We start from the raw sequence: 18,898 nt of genomic DNA, 5'->3' as shown, positions 1-18,898 counted from the left end.
GAGTGGTAGTTAGTGACACGAGGCATGGTGATGGTTGTGGGTACCAATGAGTGACAATGGGGTGCTCATAATGGGTGATGGTGAGATGTAATGGTTGGGTGGTGGATTGACACAATGGAGTGTGGTGGTGTCTGTGGGGGTAGGTGAGTGATGATGGTGGTGGTGATGGTAGCAGCTAACCCTTATTGAGCACTTACCAAAGCACTTTGGGACATATTAACTCACATAATACAAAAATCCAATGAGATAGGTATAGTTATCTTCTTCATATTACAGAGAAAGACCCAGTTGCTTAGAGGGGTTAAGTACCTTGTCCAGAATCACACAGCTAGTAGGATGTAAAGCCAGGATTTGAACCAGAGCAGTTTGGCCCCAGAGGCCAAACATTACTCACACCATTGTGCAGTATTGTCTGGGTAGTACAGTCTTTCTAATGAATGAACAAGGAGAAAGAGCATTTTCTCCTTTGAGCTGTTCAAAAATTGCAGCATTGTTTAATTACTGTTTAATTACTGTACTAATGTTTTTTTTTTTTAAAGATTTTATTTATTTATTTGACAGAGAGAAATCACAAGTAGGCAGAGAGGCAGGCAGAGAGAGAGGAGGAAGCAAGCTCCCTGCTGAGCAGAAAGCCCGATGTGGGGCTCGAACCCAGGACCTGGGATCATGACCTGAGCCGAAGGCAGCGGCTTAACCCACTGAGCCACCCAGGCGCCCCTGTACTAATGTTTTTAAAATTTTTTTTAAAGCCAAATCAAAAACTCTTGCTATATCAAAATAGTAGAATTGGAAAATTCTTTCTAACATTATTTTCCTAGTTTCTCTTAATGTTTGTATTAAATCTTCTTAAATAAGATTTGTCTTTAAAAGAAACTTCTTAAAGCATATAATTTTCTCCACTTTTTTTATTAGCTTGCTCAGAAACCTTGGGTTGTGTTTTACTCTGGGAGTAATGAAGCTGAGAAGCTTCTATTTACCCAGCAGTTGTAAACTTTATAACCAGTCTAGACACAGATGCATCTGAGTGTCTGATTAACCTTTTCCAAGGAGGAAAGATTTCCTACCAATCCACATGAAAAAGGGGAAAGTTATTCTGTGCTTCCTTTGAGTCCCTGGAGTATTTTAGTGATGTCTTCCCCCCACTATAAACTTAGTTGTGAGGGACACAATATTCCTAGCTTTGCTGAGCCTGTTTTCCTAGGCAGATTTGTCATCAGTGGCCATAATTTAGGTACCCATTAATTGACATGTGAAGTATATATGACAGACCAAGAGATGTGATAAGAGACATGCTCAAACACCCTGAAGGCATAAGTCGAAGCCAGAAACAGAGGAAACCTAAGTGGAATTATGAGACACATACATGGAATAATTACTAAAAACTCTGTAACCAACAACACCTATCTACATAGGGACACATATGACTGCTGGCATGCCAAAAATGACAGTGTTCATTGGAATCTGGTAGAGTGGGAATCCGGGGAAGTGAGGGGAGGTTAACTTGAAGAAACAAAGGGACAGAGTTTAACAAAGTAGTGTGGTCAGAGCATACTCAGAGGCCCTTGATCTAGGAGACATGAATCTTTTGGGATATATCAATTTTATCTCAGTAAAGCTGGAAAAAAAAATCAGGGTCAAAAGCACAAAATAGCATGGTATCTTTGAAGGGCACAGTAGATCTAGATGCTTAAAAGAATCAGCTGGGTGGTTTCCATCCATATATTTATGTTATCAGGGTCAGAAAGTGTGATCGATACTGAAGACTAGGGATGGTTATGGTTAAAATCTGTGAGACATTGTTCTTATTCTCACATTTACAATATAGTTGGAAAGATTTAGCAAACTTTTGAAAAACTGACCAGGAGTAAAAGATTTAAATAACAGTTTAAGACAATTGTAAACAACATCACAGCGTTATACTCAGGAGACACTTCAGGTTGTTGTGGTGAGAGAAGATAGAATATGAGGTGCAATTGAGATATGGCTAATGGGGTTAGGTACTTAATGTCTGAGTTACAACATCTCACCAATTATAAGGCTTGAAAAATCTTTTCTACACCACCTTCCTCATTCTCCCAATGGACCTGCTTGAGTCCCTATGCCTGAGAAGGAGAAGGAAATCAGTTATTAGGGTCAAGATGGGCTTATAGTGACAAGAAAATGTGACTTCATCTGTAAAAACTCCAAGTGAAATTATAAAAGCCCAGAGATAATCAAAACAACACAAGTAATAGAAAATTGTTGAACACTACATCTAAAACTAATGACGTACTATATGCTGGCTAACAATATAATGAAGGAAGGAAGGAAGGAAAGGAGGGAGGGAGAAAACAAGGAAGGAAAGAGAGGAAGAAAGAAAAAAAGAAAATTACTCAAAATAAAGAAGCCAATGGCAAATGAATGCCCAGAGCATCAATATGAGGAAATCTGGCTGGAGTGAAAAGCTGTGAGGCCCTGTTATTTTCATCCTAGTAAATTATTCAGCATTTCTCCTCCACTGCTGACTGTGGGATCCCAGCAGTGGTGATGGCTGAGCATTTTGGCATGAGCCCAAATGTTCTGAATCCATATGTACATGGGCTCTTTATCAATCATTTTATTGATAACCTACATAATACTGCAGATTTTAATTGAAAATAGTAAAGCAGGGCAAAAGCTTGCTTCATCAACATTATTCCCCCACAGTGACAATATTATGATCCCGACATTCATCACAAATTGATTTTCATCAGCTTGGTGAGAATGCCCTTATTTAACAGGCGGGCTCTGTTCTGTTAGAGAACACCTCATCTCTGACTCCAGGTTTCAGTCTCACTCAAGTTTTATTTAACACATTTCATGAAAAGCCATATGAATCCAAACTCTAGATACATGGGACACATTTTAGCATGATTCTGAAGCTAAATGCTAGCCTCCAGAATTTCTGGACTACTCTACCAGTCCATCCTATAAGACTTTCATTTAGTCTCTTAGCTTTAAATTCCACATGTTTGCTAATGATCTCCCAAATAAGCATTGCCATCCTTCTTCTCTTCCATGAGCCCCAGACTTGTGTAACCTGCTGACTACTTGATATTCCTACTTGAACGTTGAATAGGCACTTCAAATTCTATAGATGTTAGGGCTAAATTTGTATATCTACCCCAAACTTGTTCTCTAGCTTCCCCATCTCCCTACCTAGCACTGCTAATTTTGCAGATACTCAAAAGTCTTAGGTGACATCCTCCATTCTGACTTTTTCCTTATCCCCACATTCAGTCCACTTCAAATTCTATAGACTCGATGTCTAAAAGTTACCTGGAATCCATCAACTTGGACTTCTCTCCATCTCTACTGGCCACAACCTACTCCAAACCATCATTACCTTCCACCTGGACCACTGCAGCTGCATAGAAACTATTTCCCTATTTCTACTCTCAGCCTGTATTAATTGGCCTCTGCTACATAACAAAAAAACTTTATAGTCTCAATGGTATAGAATAATAAGCATTTATTTCTTGTTCACACATCTGCAAGATATTTGGGAACTCTGCTGCATGTATATAGACCTTCTGGGGTTTCTCTGTTCCACTCATCTCATTCTGGGGTCCAGGATTGCCTGTCTTCTACACAGCTTGTCCACTGGACTTAGATCAGTGACTAGTGAGTAATGTGAGCTTAATGAATAGTTGAATTAATGACCAAATGGGCAAAAAGTTCTTCGTTTGCTGTCTGTGCTGCCATAGTAGTTTACGACATATGCCCAGCTCCTTCCACTGTATAGGTTAGAAAGCCCTAAGGAGGGATCATATATCTCAACCACTTGGAATGACTTGGTTCATGCAAGTTGCCAACCACATTTGAAAGTTGGCTTTTACCAAAAAAAGATTTTGGGTCCTGGCCATCACCCCTACATTGTTATTCTGTAAATTAAGACGTTCTATATGCCTTTTTGCTGGGCATTTGCTCCAGTATTCATTCTTACCGCACCAAGACTTGATTGGGGATTATGTTCTTTTCCTTAAGACTGAAATCTGAGGAAATGTACAGCCCAGGCTCTTATAAACAAAGGCTGATAGCTGATCTGGTAATGATCTGGTAATGGATAGTCTCCCTCAGCTCTCTATCTTGTCATTTCAGATATCTGCCTTGAATCTATTCATTTATTCAATGGAGTCTATTCATTTATTCAAAGTTTTTTTGAATGCCTATGATGTGTCAGATGGTAATAAGATGCTTGAGCATACAGGGTTAGATAATGTGGACACAGGCACTGTTCTTATTAAATAGTTTGGTGAGAAAAACAGAGATACAAACCACTCAGTGATTAAAGGAAGAGTGCAAGGTGTTTGGGAAGACCTTATCCTCTAGGGCTTCCAAGGGTGAAGTGGAGCTACCTAGGTCAAGGGTTTATATGAAGGTAATGGGAAGAAAGAAAACATTCCAGGCAAGGGAACTTGAAACAGGGACTGTAGTCAGAACATTTAAAGTAAGAAAATTGATGGGCTGAAAGTAAAATCATTGCATCACGACTAATTGAGAATGACTGCTTCAGGGTAAAACAGGGAGAATCATTGCCACTTCCATTCAACTTGTCAGGAATGTTGAAAGAAGATAGTAATGTTAAGACAGTGTTGAGAGCCTTTGAAGAAAGGCCCTGAGAACCCTCACACTCTTATTAAGCTCATTATTCATTTTGGAACTCAAGCAAAACATTGTTCTAAGCCCTTGGGCAAAACTAGTTTACCTCAGATCTCTCTCTCCCTTGAAAAATGCCCTCAAGGTCAGTATTCAGCTTCCCTATAGCAGGTTTGTTTGGCAGTCTGTCTTGCCAAGCTACAGGTAATTAAGAAAAGAATGTTCTCTCTCTCCCCTAATTATGCCGTCTTCTCTACTTCTCTACCTTGTGCAGCCTTTGGAAATTCTCTTCCTTTGCCCTCTCTCCAATTAGCAGCAATGGTTGCACTCCAGGTCCCTCCTCTTGCAGGGTGCACTCTGCATCCCCCACAGACGTCCACAATTCAGTAATCAAAGGATGGCTCCCTGGGTCAGTTGTAACCGCTCACCCAATTAGCTCAGATCTGAAGATCTGAGATCTCAGGTAAAATAAGGTTAACTTAGCAAATGAATTTCAATGGCAAACTCAGTATAGAACTCAGTAGTTTTTCAAATTCTTTTGTATCTTGTGGTCCATGCCCCATCAAATTCATGATACTGATCATTGTGGGAAGAGCTAGGCTAATGGCAGCGTCCTGATAAAGACCACAGCTGACCCATAAGTGTCTCCATCCCGAGAACCGCAAGAATCACAGTATGGTATTTAAATAAGCTTGAAAAACAGGATTGGAGGCAGTTTGTCCGTTTTCGACACTTAAAATTTCCAAGTTTTAGCTTCATTATTATAATGAAAAGTGACAACTGGGAGCATGGATTAAAGTTTTAGAGGCCAACAACATTTGGAAGTAGTGAACTTTGAGTTATGTCCATAAATATTTGAGAGATTATTTACTCTCAAATACATAGATTCTCCTCGTGCTTTTCTTTAACTGTCCCTCCTGTGATTAAGTCAAGTATCAATGCTAGGTTTGACCAGTGGTTGACTGACATAGGAAAGCATGGCCCTAGGACTTAGCATCATCATTTTATCTTCCTCAAATTGCAGAACGTTGGTTTCTCTCTTACATTGATTCTTTCCACCATACCGTCACTGTGATTATTTTAGCCTTTTTGCATCTCCTGAGAATTTTCTTCATGTGGATTCTGGTTTCATAAAAACATTCTGTTTTATATATTAGATGAAACTTGGAGAAGAGCTTCTTCATAAAAATTTTAGTCTTTTAAAGAATTGAGTTTTAAGACAGTAAGTGCATGCCAGTGGGCTATTCAAATTCAGTTGAGTGAAATATTTTCTGAATCTAGTTACACAGTGCTAAAACTTACATGGTATGTATTTATAATCTTGAATTTTACTTGAAATGCAGGCAGTTGGGTGGCAAAAAAGGATGTCAGCAGGCCAAGCTCAAGGCCAGGACTATAGCTGTGATATAGGGTGGGCTTTCCAGAGCCATGAGTCACATCAAGTGTGTTCAAGTGTGAGTTCATGTGAGAGCTGAGTGTAAGTTGATTTCAAACACTGGGGCAGCAGGCTCAGCCCTTCTGATTCTCTGGACATAATGGAAGACATTTCTGCATGTGGGTTAGACTAATAGACTCTAAGAAACCAGAAGGTGCCTGAGTACCTCAGTAAGGCAAGTGAGACCCAGGGAGGCAGTGCACCATGCTTGCCTACATAGTGATTTGCTAAAAAGCTGGAAGAGAAGCCAAGGTTTCTGGGTTCCTATCCTACCGCTCTACTTACACCACTTCTAAGTTGATTCGTAGAAGTTTTCATTAAAAAGAGCTTAACTCCTGTGATGGTTTTAAAATATGTCTATAAATTCTTCAGTAGCATCTCCCTCCAAAAGATAGATTCATCTCCCTTGGAGTGTGAGCTGGACTCAGTGAGTCATTTCTAATGAATAGGGTATGGCAGAAGTGACAGAATGCAACAAGGTTGTAAAAGGCATTACAGCTTCTACCTCATTCTCTCGGATCATTTGCTCTGTGGGAAGCCAGCTGGTGTGTTGTGAGAATACTCTGGCAGCCCATGGAGAGGTCACATGGTGAGGAACTGAAGCCTCCTGCCAACAGCTTTGTGTGTGTGTGTGTGTATGCATGCGCACACACGCAAGGAAGCCGCTACTTCATGCCGAGTCACTCCTTCCTAAGACTGTGGTACTAGCCGACATTTTGACGGTGTCCTCATGGGAGACCCCATGCCAGGACCACCTCACATAGTTACTCCCAAATTCCTGACCTACAGAAACGATGAGATAATACATGGTTATTGTGTTAGCCTGCTAAGATGTGAAGTCATTTTAGGCAAGAATAAATAATTACGACAGCAGTACATCAAGATGCAACCTCTGTAAGCTTAGTCCTCCAAGGATATCTGATGATCTTGTAGAAAAAAATTTTCGTCAGCCTTCATCCAATACACAACATCAAAAAAGTCTTTTCTCAGAGTCTTAGCCCAGGGATAAATTCTCAACACAAATTAAGATTTCATCTGAGACAGAAAATGTGTTTCATGAAGTTGTTTGAACAAGCTGTAAAACTGCTTTCAGTGACAAGTATTTTCTCTGAGAGGCACTGGCTCCCCCTCCCTGACTGTTCCCAGTTCCATTGCTTCATCACTGCTTTGGGAAATGAGCCCTGTCTTAGTTGTCCATGTTCTTCCAAAGAGATATACCAGCAGAATGCAATTCTCCAACCTTCAGCTTCCCAGAGATATACTTAGGAACAACCAAGACATCGTTACCAAGTAAATTATCTGGATAAATAATGTCAGAAATGCCCTGATGTCCATTCACACAAACTTGGTTGTTTTGAGGTACATGTTTAGACTCTGAGAAGGCATTTGGGGGGCTGACACGTTGTTTCCTCAGATGTTAATATAACTGAGAACATCAGCTCGAATTACCATTTTACCTCTTCTCAGGGAAGGAAGGAGATATGTTTTAGCAGCCTCTCGTGGAGTTAACAAAGATGTCAAGTTCTCTGTCCTCTGAGTCACCCGTGACTGAATCAGTAATCTGGGGAAGACTCGGTAGTACATGTCTCACTTTCTGAGCATCTAAATTTGTGAAATAATCACAGCACAAAACCCTGAACTTAAAAGTAAGATTCTGTTCTGTGTTGGTTAACATTAATACTTCAAAAAGCAGGTCTAGACTTAATTTATCAAATCTCACCTCTCTATCAGTATTACCTCCTAACTTAACAAATGAGTGATGACGAGCTCAAGCCAGTACTGTTCTCCCAACCTCGTCGATTAGAAATAAAGTCTGGGGTTGTCCATTCCAATAAAAAGGAAATAATGCCCCTTTTCACTTAGGTGAAAGTGTGGAAGAAAATGCTAGTGTCGTGGTCAAGCTGCTCATCAGACGCCCGGAGTGCTTCGGCCCAGCCCTGCGAGGTGAAGGAGGAAACGGTCTATTGGCAGCCATGCAGGGCGCCATTAAGATCTCTGAGAACCCAGCCCTCGACCTCCCCTCTCAGGGATACAAGAGAGAAGTGTAAGTGAATGGAATTGCCTGGTGGCTCTGGTATAGCTGGTGAGCTCCCAAAGAGGGTCAGTACCTGGGTTATTCAGGAAGTGTCATGTCAGTAACTTCCCCCCGGTGGGGAGAGCACAGGTTCTTTAGCTGTAGTTAAAACATTTTAAATCACTTTGTCAAGCGTACGGCTGTTTTGACTGTCCCAGTAAGCCTAGTGATCAGGATCCCCTTCACCCCTTTGCACTTCTCCTATTCAACTCCTACACCAACAGGCAGATCAAGACTCTGCAAGCTCTTTCAGCCACCACCACACCTCCCTATGGCAGAACTACAGAAGGAAGCTCCAGGAGCTAAAGGCTGGACTGACCAAGGTTAGGGCCACAGTCTCACTTCAGCCCATTCCCTTCAGAATTTAAACCTCAGTGCCTCCTCTCTTACCTTGCTTTTAAAAAGAGGTAATACCCTCTACTTTCTCTTCTGAAAGTGTTTTGCTTTAATTCCTTAGGTTAAAAAGAGGGCTGCAAGGTGTGAAAAACCACAGCATCAATAATCCCGGTATCTCAAGATTCAGGATGTAGTTGGTGATTATGCCCAGCTCCCTTGGCTTTATCATAGCCTCTAGATTAGACCCCAGAATCTAGAGAATGGGTATGGCCCAACGAGGGCAACTCAAGCCAGATGGGGTTTTTGTTTTGTTTTGCTTTGTTTTTGGTTATTCATTCTGGTAGGTGATCTGGTAGAACTAGAAAGAACCCAAAACATAATCTTCCTCATGGTACATGAGAAAAAACCAAGGCTGAGGTCACATAGCTTGTTAGCAATAGAGCGAGGGCATGGACTTACCTCTTGACTTCTTGTCTCATATGCTTTCCATGTACATTTGGGAAGGGAAACGGAATGAGTGGTTGGTAGGAGCTTTGGGGATTCCTGTGCCGCTCCCTGGGTACGTATGGACTGCAAGCAGCTCATGGCAGTATTCAGGCAGTATTCAGAGGACCCTAGGAATACCATAGACAAATATTTGGGTCCTTTGAGCTTACTGATTAGAACCACCTTGTTGGGAGAGGAGGTGTTCCAGGGAGAGGCTGTGTGGTGCTCAGGATGATCAGAGTGTTTCCATTCAAGCCGCTCCTGTCTAATAACATAGCCGCACCTGCCAGACTTCCTCACATCTCTGCCATGTTGGTTCTCTCTCCGCAGCATGGAGGACAGTGAAGATGAAGAGATTGTGCACATGGGCAACGCCATTATGTCTTTTTATTCAGCTCTTATAGATCTCCTGGGCCGCTGTGCGCCTGAAATGCACGTGAGTTCCCAGAGGGCAACTTTGAGGGGCTTGAGTGAAGAGCACTGTAGGTTCCCTGAATGTAATTTCTTCTTCAGTCTCTGGCATTTGCTAATGCGCCTTTCTCTCAGTTCCTTCCAGCTAACATCAAAAGTTGTTTCCGTCTCTTGTAGCTGATTCTGCAACCTAAAAAAATGTCTCCTGAGCAAGTCCCTGTGTGTGTGATTTCTCTGTGGTGCTAGTTGGACATATCCCCCACATATTCTATCTCAGAAGCTCCTAAAAATTATGTTTCCATATCCTTCAATACAGTCAGAATGTGACCAACTTGATTCTTGACTCTGGCCACTAGGATACTCCACATGAAAAATCCTCTTTTCTCAATGCCTGTGGTATGAGACACCAGAATGGTGATCTCTCTCCATGGTTCATGTTTGATTTTTTTCCAGAGATAAGCTTTGCAGGCATCTGGGAAAAGATAGTTCTGTTTTTAAGGCATGCTTCTCAGGCCTCCAGTTTTAACCTAAAAATTTGTATTCTTCCTCTTCCCTTTTCACCTCTGTTTGGGGCAGAAAGAGAGGGACTTTATTTCACAGAAGCCCTCAAGTCATAAGGGAGGAAATAATTGCTTTTTCTATCAAAATGGAAAATGTTTAAAAATTTTTTAATTACAAAATGTACTTGGTAATTCTTTCAAAGAACTGTTTGATTTGCTCATTTGAGGCTCTGGTGTCTGCCTGCCTCTCGGGCCTGCTCATTGCATTTGGATTATTCCAAGGTGTCTCCCCGAAAAGTGCTTGCGGTGCAGATTGGGTTGATAGAAACAGTGGTATCTGATCTTGATGAGATTGTGTATTTGGTCACTGACAAGTAAGCAGTAGATATGTTGTATTTTTAAGAATATTAACCAAAGACAGGACGCATTCAAGTAGTGGCTTTCAAACTTTTTGATGAAAAAATTGTTTTAGCTATGGTAAGAAATAATACCTTCCGTTACCGCCTAGTATACATATATTCCAGGAGCAAAATTTACCCTTACTGCAGACACTGTGCTCTAATATTTGCCATTCTGCACTAATCTATTTCATGCTTTTGAATGCAAGTCACCACGCACCAATGTGATTTTACAACCACTAATTGGTTATAACCTGTAGGTTAGGACACTGCACGAAAGCATCCACTCTTATCTTTCTTCCAGTATGTCATGGGTTTGCCTAAAACACAATCTAGCCCATTTGCAAATCCATGTACATGAGTTTAGGGAGACGATTATAATATGGTAGCATCTAGGTTAAAAGTACTGTGGATGGAAGAAAGTTTAAATCTTGATAGGGGAGCCTGATCAGAATTCTTAACTGAAGGTTCTGGTTCCTACTATGTGATAAACCAACCTTATCCACGAGGCCTATCTTCATAAAGGCATTTCTGTGCCTTTAAACAAATAAAAGAAGCTTGAAAGGGAACAAGGGAAATACTGGGGTGTTCTGCAGTCTGGGAGCAGGATGGGACAGGTGTCAGCTCCCCTGATCACCTGTTATTACTTCCGAAAGCAACTGGCTTATTCTCAGGAAGACCCCCCTCAGGGGACTGCTAAGCCCGTCAGAGAGCCCCATCTGGGAAGGATGTCCTTCCTTCCTTACTGCCCCTCTGTTTCAACACTTTACACATACCCCTTCTCAGCACCCATCCCTTGGGCCCCTATTCTGTAAGTGGTAGTGGGACTGTAGGTGCCATCATCACTGGCAGCCTCCCCTTTACCCACAGGAATGGGAGGTGGCAGTAGGCTAAGTGCAGAGGCATTGTTCCCATGGGCCCTCCAAGAACCCTGTCCCAGCACATCTTCCAGCTGACAGGGGCACACTGCAGCCTGGGCTCATAACCCACTGCCCCCATGTCCCCCATGCCCCCCATGTCCCCCATGTTCGGGGGGGCAGGGTGCACCTGTACATGCTCTTTGGCCCCTTCGTGGTTGAAGGCATCAGGTTCTCCATCTCCGGGTAACTCCACTGAGATGCTCACATCCTCTATGACATCCAAATCCCTCTTGCCCAGCTGCAGGCCAAGCATTAATCAGACTTTCAGGAAACAAAATTCATCAGTCATTTCTCTGTTTCACTGAATTCTGAAGTTGAGAATTGTGGCCACAGGGTCAACGCTTCCATCGTGGCCACGGAGGGCTCCTGGGATTGCAGTGGCACTGAGCAGCCCCAGCAGCCCCCACCACTTTACTGCAGAGACTTGATCCCATAACTGCCTGACCATTATCATCACAGCACAGGAGTCAGATGACCACCTTGGTCAGAGTTACTCCCTCATAGCATATTGTGGGAAGTCCAGAGAAAGCTCCCTTTTGCCCCATGACCATAAGTGTCTGTGGCAGGGAAGTACAGAAGTGCACCCAGCCTTAAGAACAATGTCGCTACCGGAGGTTTGGATGTGGGGTGGGGAAGAGGTGTGGGAACCCCCTTAATCTCATTCTCCAACCCTGCATTGCAGCTTATCCAGACAGGAAAGGGAGAAGCCATCCGGATCAGGTCAATCCTACGCTCCCTGGTCCCCACTGAGGACCTGGTCGGCATCATCAGCATCCCCTTGAAGCTGCCATCCCTAAACAAAGGTAAGAGAAGCAGCTGAAGGCTGAGTCTGCTGGCTCCCAGGGGGGCCACTCACTCAGGGGCAGGCCTGTCTACCAGATCCATGGTTTGTCTGTCCTTCCAGGCTCCTACTTGTGGGGCAAGCAGCACTGGGGAAGGTCTTGCTCTTTTTCTGGAACCGAGGGGTTCTCTCCTCCTGGCTCCAGCTGGCTGCTCTCTCCTCTGCTTCCCTGTGTCCGAGGCTCCTGCATCCTACATCCGTTAGACAGGGCCATTATAGACCTCACAGTCATCTGAACGCACTAACCCTCTGGAAGGAGGCTGATGGAATGGGACAAATGAATGCCCTCACCTCAGTCCTCCTCCTCCTTTGCCTCAGTGTCCCCAGATTGTGCAGCCAGGTAAGGCAGCAGATGGATAGGACCTAACTTAGGCTCCCTTCTGCCACGGTCCCATGGACCTCCTGGCCATGGGTAGAAAGAGTTTTTCCTCAGTGCTACTTGGATGCAATCATCAGTGTCAGCTTTCCCAAACTTACACTTTCCAAAAATCATTCAGTTTCTCCAGTTCCCTCCATCTGCTCTCCAAGCAATTTCTTCCTGGCAGGTGGAGGAATTGAAAAGATAACATGACTCTGACGGTTATGGTGTTTCCCAAACTGGTGTTCCAAGGAAAAATTTTTGGAAAAAATACTAATTCGTGTATGTGTTAAGAAGTTTGGAGTAAAAAATATATATATATTTATGTATGTGTGTATATATATTTTGCAAATGTTTACCACAGTAAATTTAATTAACACATCCTTGACCTTGCATAACTGTCTTTTCTGTTGTTATTATATTGAGAACCTTTAATCTCCTTCACAGAAACTTTCAAGGATATGATACGGTACTGTTTACTGTGATCACTATGTTGTACATTAGATCCCCGAATTACGCATCTTTGAATCAAAAGTTTGTGCCCTTTGACCGGCATCTGCCCATTTCTCCCACCTCCCCTCACCCTTGGTAACCAGCGATCTACTCTATATTTCTATATAATTTCCGTGTTTTGAGATCATACATATGATTGAGACCATACAGTATTGGTCTTTCTCTGACTAACTTCACTTAGCATAATGTTCTCAAGGTCCATCTGTATTATTGCAGATGGCAAGATTTCCTTCTCTCTTATGGCTGAATAATATTCCTGTGTGTGTGTGTGTGTGTGTGTGTGTGTGTGTGTGTGTTCGTTCACAATTTTTCATCCATTCCCCCATCAACGGACACTCAGACTGTTGCCGTGTCCGCTACTGTGAATAGTATTGCAGTGAGCATATGGGTGCGGGTATCTCTTAGAGAGGGTGATTTCATTTCCTTTGAGTATCTACTCAGAAGTGGAATTGCTGGATCATGTGGCAATTCTGTTTTTTTATTTTGTTGAGGAATCTTCGTACCGTTTTCCATAGCCCCTGCGCCAATTTATGTTCCTACCAACAGTGCACATGGGTTCCCTTTTCTCCACATCCTTGCCAGCAGCTGCTCTTCCTTGTCTTTTTGATAATAGCCATTCTGACAGGTGTAAGGTGGTCTCTCACTGTAGTTTTGACTTGTATTTCTTGAGGCTGAGTGATGTGAGCATCTCTTCCTGTGTCTGTTGGCCATCTGGATGTCTTCTTTGGGAAAATGTCTATTTATGTCTTCTGCACATTTTTAATTGGATTATTTGGCATCTTTTGCATTTGAGTTGTATGAGTTCCTCATATATTTTGGACATTAACTCCTTGTCATAGACATGGTTAGCAAATATTTTCTCCCATTCTGTAGGTTTGGGGATAACCTATTAGGCTGATGAACTTGGATATCAAAGATCTCCTCAGTTTTGGGAACTTCTCAACTATACTTAAATAAGCTTTCTACTTTCCCCTCTCTTCTCCTTGTGGGACTCCAGTGATGTAGATTGTTTCTCTTAATGCTGTCCCATAAATCGCATAGGCTTTCTTCATTCCTTTTCATTCTTTTTTTCTTTTTGTTCCTCTTACTGGATAATGTCAAATGATCTTTCCTTGAGCTCCCTGATCCTTCTGCTTGGTCCAGTGTCCTGCTGAAGTGCTCTGAACAATGAATTCTTTCATTCGGTCATTGTATTCTTCAGTTGCAAAATTTTTATCTGTTTTTTTATGTGTTCTGCTTCATTTTCTTCTTGTATTTTCCTGAATTCATTTTCATTTCATTGTTTTTCTATGTTGTAGCTCTCTGAGCATCTTGAGAATAATTATTTTGAATTCTTTGTCAAGTAGTTCATGTATCTCCATTTCTTTGGGGTCAATGACTAGAAGGTTACTGTCTTCTCTTTGTGGTGTCCTGTTTCCTTTCTTCTATGTGATACCTACAGCCTCACATAGCTACCTGCACACTGGAAGAAGCAGTCACCTCTTCCAGACTTAAAGGACCGACTTTGGTAAGGAAAGACCTTCACCCTCGGGCAGCAGGGGCTTGGGAGGGCGCATATTAAAGCATGCTGTGAGCCCAGATACAGTGGGACAGGGCACCAAGTACAGGGCTGGGTATTGGCTTTGGGTATGGGGGCAGGCATCTGATGTTTTAGCAACTCAGGCCACTGGGGTCCACCACATTGACAATTATGTGGTCCTTGGCAGGCGCTGCAGGAATCCTCAGTAGCTGCAAGGGCTGCTGGGGTCCTCAGCAGTAAGTCCACATCTCACAACTAGGAACGAGGTCAGGCAGTGGTGGTAGCTGGAGCTGGTGGTATATACCCACTCCACTGCAGGGACCAGCCACCGGTGCCTGTGTAGTGGCATTGGCCAAGTGCAGGCACACGTGGAGTGACAGGAGCCAGGGCCAGCAGCAAGGATCAGGGCAAACTCTGTGGGTTCACTAGTACCTGTGTACACCCTGGCTATTGGCATGCATACCTGTGGCCGCAGGGTCTTACACGAGTGTACCGCAGTGGATGCCAATGACAAGACCCAGGCCAGTGGGAGGCAAGTTCATAGTTGCAGGTGCTAGTGACAAAATGAGCACAGCAGTGCAGGCCACAGACCCGAGGCAAGGCCAGGGCTAGGCCACAAGCAGCTGTGGGACCCTGCATGTCAGCGTGCATGCCCATGGCTGCAGGATCTCACCCTGGGTGTGTACATGGCAACAGAAGCCAGTGATGAAGTCTTCCCAAGGGTGCATAATGCCAGGTAGCAGCCACAAGGGTCTCGCTGACATCTTGAACTCACACAGCTGCAGAGTCCAGGACTCTTTGCCAGTGCAGATCCTGGGTTCTGGCAGTGAGGGAGATGGGAGTGGGAAGAGACCCAGGGGGCTGGGCATCTGCAAACACAAAACCTGAGAATCTGCCAGGGTTTCATGGTGGCTATGCTGGCTGTTGGTTTCTTCCATGGCGAGAGCTGCTGGGGTCCTCTGCAGAGCAGGTTACTGAAAGCCACAGTGGCTCCCCTGCATAGCTGGAACAGATAGCCATTGCCCCTCTTTCTTGTCCTGAGACATCTCCACTTCACTGGTCTCCAGGTGGGGTGAACCTGAAGGGTGTCCTTTATGTGGTGCCCTGAAAGGCTAGAGGAGGTGATTGTTCACCCCATTCTCCTTTCCCAGTGAAGAGAGCTCTTTCTAGCTGAGGAGTTCCTCCTTGGTTGGCACTGAACGGGGATGAGGCCAGCAAAAGGCATCCTTACCTTTTTATGCAGTTTTCTTGGGGTTTTTGTTCCACTGTGTTGCTCAAGTTTCTCAGGTAGACTCCTGGCCTCTCCCAGGGGTGTTTTTGTTCTTGGATAGCTGTCTAATTACTGATCTTTGTGGGAGACAAAGGCTGAGATCTCCTACTCAATCTTAGTGACGTCAGTCTCAAAAATAACACATTTATCATGAAGAACATTGAGACTATAGAACCTTTGAAAAATCATATGATAAAGCAGATGTTGAACTTAGTATTTCCCAAACTTCTGAGCACTAAACATCTTACAGAAATAATGTTTCTCAGGAGCATCTGGGTGGCTGAGTCAGTTGGGTGTCCCAACTCTTGATCTTATCTCAAGTCTTAATTTTAGACTTGTGAGTTCGAGCCCCGCATTGGGACCTACTGAAAATAAATGGATGAACAAACAAATGAATGGGAAAAAAATAAATTAAACAAAAGTAATGTTCCCTAGAACACAAGGTGGGTGTGAGATGCATTCAGCTCTAGCTGTTCAGATCTGGCTCCCCCTGGTGTCCAGGAAAGAAGAGGCAAGCAGCTTCCTTTCAGAAGGATCCCTTCCCTTCTTGCTTTCTTCCTAGGCCAGAGCCCTCCCCTGCCTGATCCCTGAGCTGAATGGGGCTCTGGGCTGGAGAGCACTGAACCTTCATGGCTCTCAGGGTGACTTCTGAAGTACAGTATGTAAAAATGCTCTTTCTTAGCTTGATCGCTTAGGGGCTCTTTTCCCTCATTTTTGATGTTAATGTAACATTAAGAGGTAGACTGTTTTTCTTTTGTGTCCTCTTTCAAACTCCTGTCTTTATTCTCCAAGTCAAGAAGTTTTTGTTTTCTTCGTGGTATTCCTCACTTTGTCTTTGAACTTTTTTGATCAAAATAAGATTAGAATTACTGGATGAGCTGTTCTCAGTTTCACCTATATCAGGTAATAGTTTCCAAATACGAAGAGGGTAGTTCCTCAGTTTTGCACTATTTATGATGTGATGGCTACAAACAAGACACACTCTTAAATTTCATCTACCTTACATTTTCTCCCTTCCTTTCTTGTGTCTTCAGTCAACAAAGCAAAAGCTCAAGCCCTGTTTCCCAGCATTTGCCCATTTCTGTGATGTAAGTCCTCTCACCATGGTCCATTGCATGCTATCAATATGTGTCCCTGAGCCATGGAGTTGGAAAGAGAATGCACATGGCACACCATTGTATTATATTTCCAACATGCAAATAAAATAGATGGAAATGACCTCAAGAGTATAGTTTATAGTAAGACCTTTAGGAGGTGAAAAGTTTTGAGTATTTGTCACCTTCCTAAATATAATTGACTTGATCAGAAATTTTAGTTTTTAATAGTGAGTATGTCTAACAGCTGGCGCAAAAAAATTCCGGAAATGTAAACAGCCAGCTTTCCCAAGGCAGTATCAGTTGGTTCCAGCACAATATCGTATTCCTATTGCTTGTTAGGATAACAAGGCATAGACAGACACGCTCCGTGTTGCCTTTGAGACTGTGGAGATAGAAGAGGGGATGTGACATTCTCTGTGTCTTTCAGATGGGTCCATCAGTGAGCCAGATATGGCAGCTAACTTCTGCCCTGACCACAAGGCACCCATGGTGCTTTTCTTGGATCGTGTTTATGGCATCAAGGATCAAACATTTCTGCTCCACTTGCTAGAGGTTGGATTTTTACCTGACTTAAGAGCCTCTGCCTCTCTAGATACAGTAAGTGGCTAAAATAAGAAAAAAATATTTTTCTGTCATTGTACATTGGGGACATTGGATTTCAAAATGAATGTTTTCTGTCTACTCATTGATTACATGTTAGCAGGCTGCTTTAAAGGGTGAGAAAAGAGAGGAACCAAGAAATGGAAGATCTTCATTTGTTGTGCCAGAGACTTAAATGTAGGTAAACTTGACCTCAAATGTTCAATCCAGGTTCCTCTGTTACAAGTTTCTCAGCCTTGGCACTGTTGGTTGTGGGGGCACATCCTGGGCATTTTAAGATAGTTAGCACCATCCCTGGCCTCTGCCCACTAGAGATCAGTAGCACCGCCTATAAAACCAATTCTAGATCTCATCAAATGTCCCCTGAGGACAATATCTTCCTCAGTTGAGAACCAGGGCTTATTGCTTATGAAAAAGGCTGATTGGCAAAATTAGAGGCTGGAAATACTTCTCCCACTCTCCTTCCTCAAGTTTTATGCACTGATCGCCGGGAAGATAGTTTCCAAGTCAAGCAGTTTTGGAGTGTTGGGCATGAAAAGGTCAAGACCAGAGGTTAAGGGCAAACTCAAGCTTGAAAATCAAGGGTGAAGAATCCAGCATCCACAGACATCAAGATAGGAGGCCCCAAGAGTTTAAACGAAAGATGCATGATGCCCCAAGTCAGGAACAGAGCACCAGGAGGGCTGGGTCTAAAGAGAAAAGAATAATTCAATCAGCATGAGTCTAAAAACATATTGCCGGTGTAAGGTTGCTTTTAGAGAGCCAGAAGAAGCAGGTCTTCTTAATCAGTAGTAAAGTCTCTCAAAGGCTCCCCCTAGCGTCTAACAGAGATAGCAGTCTGAGCTCTGCGGTGGGTGATCAGCTAGATGGTATCTTAACTGGGATGGATTCCACCTGAATGGGTTACTCACAAATGCATGGGGTCACCCAGCAATGGGAAAGCTATACAAGCCGCAATCTGAATGGGAGCACCATTCCTATCTGTGGCATGGGAATAAGAAATGGCATATCCATGAAAGTGTCAAGGGCATATGGTCCCTTTGGATAATTAAAACAATGATTCCACAGCTATTTTTGTTTTGAGTTTTTCTATAAATTCCTTGATTTAAAAAACAGTAATTATTTTAACTTGTGAGACATTCTCAAGGTTCCTGATCTGATCATTCGATTTTTTTAATAGAGCAAATAAATGGCAAATGCTGTGTTACCATTTGGTGTTCCAATCACAACCTTGTCTAAGCACCATCTGCAGCTCAAGAAGTTAAGCATGCAGTTCCTCGGTACATGCATTCTCCTTGGAAAACCTTTAAGCCACTGGAAATCAAAGCTCTGTCCTTCCCCATTGTGACAACTCTGTCAAAATGATAAATGTGAAAGATGTGTTATTTCTTTCAGTCTGATTACTGAATCTTCCCAAAGACAGACTTTTGATTATTAATAGGAATACCCAGAAATGTGTACAGCTTGAAACAGTTTATCACTTTATAGGTTATAGAAAATGTGTTATAGATCTAACGGCTGTG

The 18,898-nt window shown here is 43.0% G+C and overlaps 1 protein-coding gene across 1 annotated transcript in view; it reads left to right on the top strand.

Moving 5' to 3' along the window:
• RYR3 (ryanodine receptor 3) overlaps positions 1 to 18,898 on the top strand; it is a 517,407-nt gene that overhangs the window by 387,358 nt on the left and 111,151 nt on the right. Inside the window, exons 44-47 of the mRNA XM_047736987.1 lie at positions 7,916 to 8,096; positions 9,279 to 9,384; positions 11,860 to 11,980; positions 17,203 to 17,372. Of these exons, the coding sequence (XP_047592943.1) occupies positions 7,916 to 8,096; positions 9,279 to 9,384; positions 11,860 to 11,980; positions 17,203 to 17,372 (578 nt within the window). The remainder of the gene's footprint in view (positions 1 to 7,915; positions 8,097 to 9,278; positions 9,385 to 11,859; positions 11,981 to 17,202; positions 17,373 to 18,898) is intronic.

The sequence above is a fragment of the Lutra lutra genome, chromosome 7 (assembly GCF_902655055.1).
Source record: "Lutra lutra chromosome 7, mLutLut1.2, whole genome shotgun sequence".
NCBI classification, from domain to species: Eukaryota; Metazoa; Chordata; class Mammalia; order Carnivora; family Mustelidae; genus Lutra; species Lutra lutra.
Note: the sequence above shows the minus strand (reverse complement) of the source record. Positions and strands in the feature narration are given on the sequence as shown.